Source organism: Petaurus breviceps, unplaced genomic scaffold (genome assembly GCF_028583685.1).
Source record: "Petaurus breviceps papuanus isolate PSGF00001 unplaced genomic scaffold, PetGlider_PUasm1.0 90792, whole genome shotgun sequence".
Lineage (NCBI taxonomy): Eukaryota > Metazoa > Chordata > Mammalia > Diprotodontia > Petauridae > Petaurus > Petaurus breviceps.
Window position 1 is genome coordinate 3,694,452 of NW_027187347.1, and position 8,305 is coordinate 3,702,756.

Genomic DNA, 8,305 nt, shown 5'->3' on the forward strand with positions numbered 1-8,305 from the left:
CCAATTTACAAATCTAAGTTCACATACACAGTAAATTGACAGCACTATACAGAGGTAAGGAGGCAACTCTTCTGTGGCTAGCATCCTCCACAGTAGCTGTAGAAGCTTAGTGTTCTGCTTCTTTTTTTCCCATTAGAACATAGTACAAGACTTCAGGGAATTACTTAATGATGCTGAGTTCTTTTCTGTATTTATTACAGGAAATGTTACTGTATTATTTCAATATTAAATCAACTTACACTTGTATGAAGTAAAATGATCAAGATTGGACGGAGAAACCTCAAAACAGGTTTATCCTAAACTACTACAACATAACAAGTCATCAAACTACTACATCATAACATACTTCTTTATGTCAGTATCAGAAGAAAGAAAGAGACTGAACCTATGATTTCACTGGTATAGGAAACTCCTAGATGAGAAAACTCACTCAAGCACTGCAGATAATTAATTTCTTTTTAATCTACTATCGTAGAGAATCTGCACTAAAAAGGGCTTGCCCAGGATGACAAAGCAAGTATAATTAAGACTTGGGACTCAAACCTAAGTCTCCCTGGCTCCAAGGTCACTTCTCTATACATCACATTATGTTGCCTCTATGTGTGTATCTGTATATATAGATATACACATATAGACATACCTAGAATCATTATCTATGTTGTTACAGGCACATGTATTGATTTGGATTTTGCTAATTCAGAATCTGAGTTACTTTGCTGCTGGTTGAGTTAAAGCTGACTTTTGTACTAAGAAAAGCAAATGAATAATGTTAAAAGTTCAGAATTAATTCTCTACCTGCTTAAGAAAAAAACTGCTTTCAAAAGTCACTTTTTGTTTCAGCAGCTAGGTGGCGCAGTGAATAGAGCACGGGCCCTGGAGTCAGGAGGACCTGAGTTCAAATACAACCTCAAACACTTGACACAATTACTAGCTGTGTGACTTTGGGCAAGTCACTTAACCCCCATTGCCTTCCAAAAAGCAAAAAAAAAAGTCACTTTTTGAAACACTCTATATCTACTTGTATACACAAATAAGTACACATCAGCATTTTCTCTTCAAGATCCATCAGGGCTTTTACTTAAGCACTAATTAAGTATTTTATGTCTTAAAAATCATAAAAACTTAGATTTGTCTTTAATTTTTAAAAATTAATTAATCTTTTTTTTTTTAAAGCAATTGGGGTTAAGTAACTTGCTCAAGGTTACACAGCCAGTTATTTCTGGGTGTGGTGCTAAGTGTCTGAGCCCAGATTTGATCCCCAGGTCATCCCAACACTGGGGCCGGTGCTCTTACTCACTGAGCCCTGAAGCAATTGGGGTTAAGTAACTTGCTCAAGATTACACGGCCAGGTGTTTCTGGGTGGGTGCTAAGTGTCTGAGCCTGGATTCGATCCCCAGGCTCTTACTCACTGTGCTACCTAGCCGCCCCTGAAAATTAATTAATCTTTCCCTTGATTATTCTAGATTAATAAAGTGTTAAACAGTATTTCCCTCATACATTTATGTAATTTTACTGATTATATCCCAAAAGTTTATATACACGAAATTCAAGTTGTTAAAAGTTTTTTGTTAGTAATACAAAGAACTATAACTCAATTACACTATGGCAGGGAAGTCTGGTAATGGTGCAGCTTCTAGTAATAGTCCAAGTCCACATTGTACTTGTCCCCTGTTCTCTGATGTCAAGGCAAAAGCTAAAGGAGTAACCAAACGTTGATCCTAAACAAAGAAAAAAGCACATGATAAAAATCAAGTTAATTAAGAGGAAGGGAAACACCATCCCCAGAAAATGAGGGGGGGGGGAGAAAGAACAAGGGAGGAGAAAAGGGGAAAGGGGGGAAGGGGAGAGAGGAAGAAAGAAAGGGAGGGAGAGGGAAGAAGGGAGAAGGGGAGAGAGAGAGAGAGAGAGAGATCGCTGCTGATATAAAGGCTGTTAAATGAAGATAATGATAATAAGACTTTAAAGGAGAGCCATAGAACATTTTTAAAACTCTGATTTTCAAGTTGTACATTATTCTTTTAAAAAGAAAGAACTTTATACTAAGGGACTTCAACACCCTCAAACACTATAACCTCCCAGTTCCTCAATTTAATCATATCCTATGACCAAGTCTTCCACCCCAATGCAGCTACACACAGAGATGGTCACAAGCTTGATCTTGCCAGCATCCACAAATGCACAACTGACATGTTCATAAACTCTATAATTCCTTTAACTGATTACAATCTGTTGTCTTTCTAGCTCTCCCTCTGCCTTACACAACCCTAAAGGCTATTTTTTGTCCTCACTTTTACTTCTAATGCTTCCACAACCTTCACTTCTTTCCTAGGCCTATGGTAAGGGTGATCCTTACCATAGCTACATTCTCTTTCCTTCCCCATCCTGACCCCCTTGTGAACCAGTTCAACTATACACTGTCCTTTTCTCTCAATTCCCTTGCCACCTTATCCTTCTGAAGATCTTTCCCTGCTAACCAAGTCTTGGCCCTGGATCACTTCCACCATCCACTGCCTTTGCTTCTATTTATACAGTCCTGAATGAAGCTCAACAAAATCACAAAACTATGCTGACTGGGTCTACTACAAATTTATGTTATATGATCTTAACTGATCCCTCACTATGAAAAGCAAGTCCTTTTCCACCTCTATAAATCATAAGCTATTCTACTCATGACAGTAGGTTTTCCAATTCTTTTCATCCCTCTTCAAATCCAACCCCTACCCTACCCCCAGCCTACCCCCCCAGCCCCACGCCCACCCCTGCCAACCATGCACATTCTCAGATGAGAACCCTGTCTCATACTTCACTGAAAAAACTGAAGCTGTTTGCTGAGAGCTCCTTCATATCTCCTCCTCATCTCACATCACTAAGATGCCTTCTGACACCTCCATTGTAGCAGCAACCACACTGGCATACCCAGGATGGCTGCTAGCACAGGTTCTTACATCTGTTTTAGGGGTCAACAATCTTTTTTTAATTACATTCAATAGATGAAGGGAAAAGTCAGCATCTTGAACTTCAGAGAAAATACAAGCAAAGAAATAAAGACCAACAGACAGGGCTTGTCTGAATCAAAGCAATATGGTTATACACTTCACATAAGTCCCTGGACTGAGAGAGTCTTTGCATCCGAGTAGTCAAGTAGCTCTGAATATGATCACAAGATCCTTCTCATAAGCAAGCCCCCAAAACAAAATGCCAACTCAGAGTATATATACACTTCTCAGAGACAGAGGGCATCACAACCCTTGTGACTCAGTGCCTAATTAGAAATTAGGAAAAGGCATGAAAGCCTTCCTACAAGCAAGCCTCCCCTAAGCAAGCTTCCCTTAATGGGCTCCACCTGAAGCCTATTAATGGGCAGGGAAGATCTTAAATCCCATTAACATTACATCCATCTTCACCCTTATTTCACAGGAAGAGGTAGTCCATCTCCTTGATAAAGCAAACCCTCTACAAGTGATTCCATTCCATCCTCTTCTCCAACAGACTGCCCCCTTTCTCATCTCCACTCTCTCACTTATCTTCAATTTCTCCTTCTGTACTTAGCACCTTCCCCACTGTCTACAAACATACCTATATCTCCCCCCATCCTCAAAAACCTCTCACTCGTTCGTTCGATCCCTCCACCCCTGCTAGCCATCTTCCTGTATCTCTTCTCCTTTTTCTGGCTCAACTCCTTGAGAAAACTATCTACAATCAATGCCTCTACTTCCTTAATTCTCTGCAGATCTCCTCATTCAACTGAAACTGCTCTCTCCCAAAGTTATCAGTGATCTCTTAATCAACAAGTGTGAAGGCCTTTCTCAGTCGTCGCTCTTGACCTCTTCACCTCCTCTGCACGGTACGTCACTGTCTTCTCCTTGATACTCTTTTCCCTTTAGGTTTTCATGACACTGCTCTGACTTCTCTTCACACCTGTCTGACCGTCAGACCGTCAACTCCAGGGGAGAGACTGTCTTTTACCCTTCTTTGTATTCCTAGAATAGAGCACAGTGCTGACACTTAGGAAATGCTTGGGGACTGACCAATCATTCCTTTTCAGTCTCCTTTGTCGGACCTTCATCCAAGTCATGCCCAGAAATCCTAGGAGTCCCACGAGGTTCTGCCTGGGCCCTCTACTACACTATCTCATCAGTTCCCATGGATTCATCTATCATCTCTAAACAGTAGAGTCCCAGATTTAATAAGTTCTAACCTCTCTCCTGACCTCTAGTCTCACATCTCCAACTGTTTACTAGACAACTGGACATCTCACAGACATCTTAAACTCAACATGTCCAAAAACTGAACTCGTTATCTTTCCCCTAAAACTCTCACCTTCTCCTGTAACTTTTCTAGTACTGTGAAGAGGACAACCATTCTGCCAGTCACCCAGGTGACTTTTTATTCATAGGTATCATCTTTGACTCCTCTCTCTCTTACTGCCCCCATCCAATCTGCTGCCAACTTATCATTTTTACCCTCATAACATCTCTCATATACACACCCTTATCTCTAGCACTTGCCACCACTGTGTCAGGCCCTCCTTACTTCACATCTAGACATAAGTGTATGAAAACAGAAATGGAAAAATTTTGCAGCACATATTCAATTATGTTTAAATGTTTTCTATTTGAACTTAAAAAATAAAACCTACCTGAAGCATTTTGTAGAAAGTGACTTCCATACCTGGAATCATCTGTTTAAGTCTACTCATAAGATCAAGTGTTTTCAAAATGACATCTGCAGCAAGTTTGCTTCAAAAATAACAAAGTATATATAGAGTATTTAAAGTTGATAAGCTTGTTTTCTCACAATATTTCTAAAGAACCTGATAAGGCATACTTATTTCCTTTTAAACCATGGAAATGATGAGAATTATCACTATTATGAGGTGTCAAATGATGACACTCTATGAGATTGAAATCTTTACAACTGCATTTCAAATAGTAATAGCAATAGCAGCAGAAGTTTCTTTAAAGGTCTTTTTTTATCTTGTCCCTTTGCCATAAATATACTCTAAGTTTTTACACCAAAGCTAGGAGTACTGTCAACGTGACTCGTTTAATTATTGGTTTCCTTCTTTAGACTACATCAACAGGACAGAAATGGTTAGCTATGATGATTTGTCAGTACAGTCATTCAACTAGGCTTCTACCTTGTATTAGGCTATATATTATACTGTTTATACTTGGAAGGAGGTACGAAAGAAATAATCCCACTTGAGGAGTTTATCATCACTTATAATTTCCTATTGAAAATTCTGTATTGGGCTATCATGAATTTGTCCAATTTCTAAACATATATGTTAAGAACATATTACTATCAAATTGGTACACTATCAAATTGGTTAAATGAAAATGCCAAATTCCACCCCCAAGTTTATTTCTTGATATCACAATGAAGGAAAGATACCCTCTAGTAGTAGCATGGAATTATTATTGGTGATTGATTTCCCTGCAATAAGATTCCACTTTTTTTGCATTGAGAAAGTATTAAAAGGGGCTTCAGAGGAAAAAAAAAATTCCCAAAGGCTCCCAAATTTTAACATATCTCTGTACCAAAGAGCCAAGGATTATATAGTAGGAATATTAGTAAGAGTCCTCTAGAGGCCAAAATCACTCTTGCCAGCTCCAAAATTGATTTTTTATTCTTTTTCCTTTCCATTTCAACATTCATCTTATATAAAATCTCAAAAATCTAAATTCAGAATTTTGGAATGACATACCTTAAACATCACAAAAATGTTAATAATAAAAGACAAACTTTTGCTTTTTTTCAGTGACATTTTCTATATTAAGGTTTAGAGACAGAGAGAAAAGAAGATAAAACTAGCATTTATACTCTCAATTCATAAGAATTCTTCATATTTGGGGAAAAATAATTTTAAAATATCTCCAAAAGTATAACTTATTTTTACTTTGAAATCATTATTTCTGATAATGCAAATATATTTTCTCTCTCTCTCTCCACACACACACACACTTATGCATCTGGTAGATTCATCTGAGCACAAAGCTATGATGACCAACTTTTTCAGACATTGATAACTGTAATTACCATGGTTTTATTTTCACAACCCCTATCCATTCTGTGCCCCCTCCTACTATCAAAGGACCAAATGATACATATTTAATTTTTAAACTTAAAAGCAAATTTAATTTGAGAGGTTCTAGATAGGTCTTCTGTCACTTTTTGACATAAATAGCTAACTAGATCTTTAGAAAATGTCTGAGAATAATTAGCCTAGATTTTTTTCCTTTATGCATGAATTCTTAATTTTTACTTTAACATACTTACCAAAGTTCAGAATCCGCTACCTTTGTTCCAAACTCAATGTCAATCTTGCTATATGAAAACTGTTGTTCTATTACAGTTGTACATCTGAGTGTAGTCAATAGTTTAGCAACATACATTTTTAACCTATCATCTCCACACAAAGGTAGATTTAGTCAAGGAACAATAAGACATGAGAGAATTTTTAAAACTCTCAATCATAGCTTATTACCTTATTAACAAGCTATTAAAGATGAGAGAAGGGTAGTGTTAATAAATCTATTAGTCTCATCTATGCTACAAGATGGCCTAATTTTGCTTAACACATTGGTTATCTTGTCAGGCTCTTCTACTTAAGTCATTTCTGAGTCATGATGAGTAATTAATCCATATTGAGCTTAAGTGTATTAAATAGAACAAAAAAATGAAACCATATGTCTCAAATATTTTGAAACAGGAGTGGGAATTAAAAAGAGAATATTGTTCAGAAAAAAAGGCAAACTTGAGTAAAGTAACTGGTTCTAAAAGGATGAGGTCAGGTAAAAGACAGTTGGGTGACACAGAGAGTCTTGTCAGTAACAAAGCAGAATGCTAAGGGCTTATCATTTAACTAACAGAAGCTAAAACAGTGTAACTACTAGAAGAAATACACACAAGAGTACTATTTTGTACTTACAGGAAAAAAGAAAAAAAATCTAGTTTTATAGTTTACCTACTTTAGAAAAAAAATGATTTAAGCACTTTGTTTTATGATAATTATTATTTCTTTACAGCAGAATATAAGCTCCTGAAGAAGAGGGATGGTTTCATTTTCATCTTTGTAACTCTATCAACCCAGCATGATAACCAGACAATGTGGCAAGGGCTTAACAAATATTTCCTGAATTGAAATATGTATCAACAATATGGAAAAGTATCCATTAATTCCTTGAAATTTAGTTCAGGAAACATTTATTAAACATCTACTATGCACCAAGCAATGTACTAGGTACTAGAAATAGAATAAATGGGGAAACCAGTCTCTATTCTCAAGGTGGGCTTACTTTTTAGTAAAAAAATATTTAAAGAGATACAGTGGACTCATATTTTATTACAGTTTATATTCTAAAATCAGTGCCAAAGTAAAAAAATGTAGTTATTTTCAAAATTACCCTTGAAATTTTCTTAAGTCATCCATAAAGTATAGTAACTTTCAACAGTTGTAGCTGGAAAGGACCAGAGTGTCTTTAAAAGAAGGCAGTCTATATCAGACAGAAGATAGAGCTAAGATGGTTTCTAGGGAAACAAGTGAATGGAAATTTTATTTTTCATAATGTCCAGCTAAGCCATGACTGGGAAAGCCTGAGAGCAACACGACTTCTATTCATATAGAAGAACACAAAAACTTATGGAAAACTGGCATGGGAAAAATATTCTTGAAAGGGCTTTACACATAAGCACAATTATATTAGAGGGAGATCACATATAACTTTTCTTTTTCCAGCTTAACTGTCAGTAAAGAGAACATACAAGGAAGGCAAATGAAACAAAGCAGAAACCTTCTAGTTGACCAATTAGAGCTGTTTCTTTAATTAGCTTTACTAGCTTTATCAGAATGGATAGACTGTAGATATGATGAAGGGCAGCTAGGTGGCACAGTAGATAAGAGCACTGGCCCTGGAGTAAGGGGTACCTGAGTTCACATCCTGTGTCAGACACTTACTAACTCTGTGACCCTGGGCAAGTCACTTAACACTGTTTGCCTCAGTTTTTGTAAGGGTTATGGGATTTAAAGATCTCCCATGCCCCATGGACGTGCTGACATAGCAGAGCAAGAGAAAGTGAAAAGCCGAGCTAACAGTCCTGCGGTTGGCAGTTGGTGGCGGTTGCCTTTTTTTTTTTTTTTTTGTTAGGACTCCTGCTGAGGACTGCCAGGGGCCGCAGCTTCTGGGAGCATGCTTCCCGGACGCTGGGTGGTTGCTGTGAGTGGGGAGAGGAGGACCTTTGCCTGAGGTAGCCTGTTCTGTTTTAAAGGCTTGAAAATGTGGGTGCTTTCTACTTTATCTAC

At 37.4% G+C, this 8,305-nt stretch overlaps 1 protein-coding gene across 1 annotated transcript in view; it reads right to left on the reverse strand.

The window, feature by feature from the left end:
* The window catches only part of CIP2A (cellular inhibitor of PP2A), a 48,851-nt gene that overhangs the window by 17,733 nt on the left and 22,813 nt on the right, over nt 1-8,305 (reverse strand). The window contains exons 11-13 of the mRNA XM_069069812.1: nt 6,283-6,424; nt 4,640-4,739; nt 1,600-1,718 (exon numbers count right to left, since the gene is read on the reverse strand). Coding sequence (XP_068925913.1) covers nt 1,600-1,718; nt 4,640-4,739; nt 6,283-6,424 — 361 coding nt within the window. The remainder of the gene's footprint in view (nt 1-1,599; nt 1,719-4,639; nt 4,740-6,282; nt 6,425-8,305) is intronic.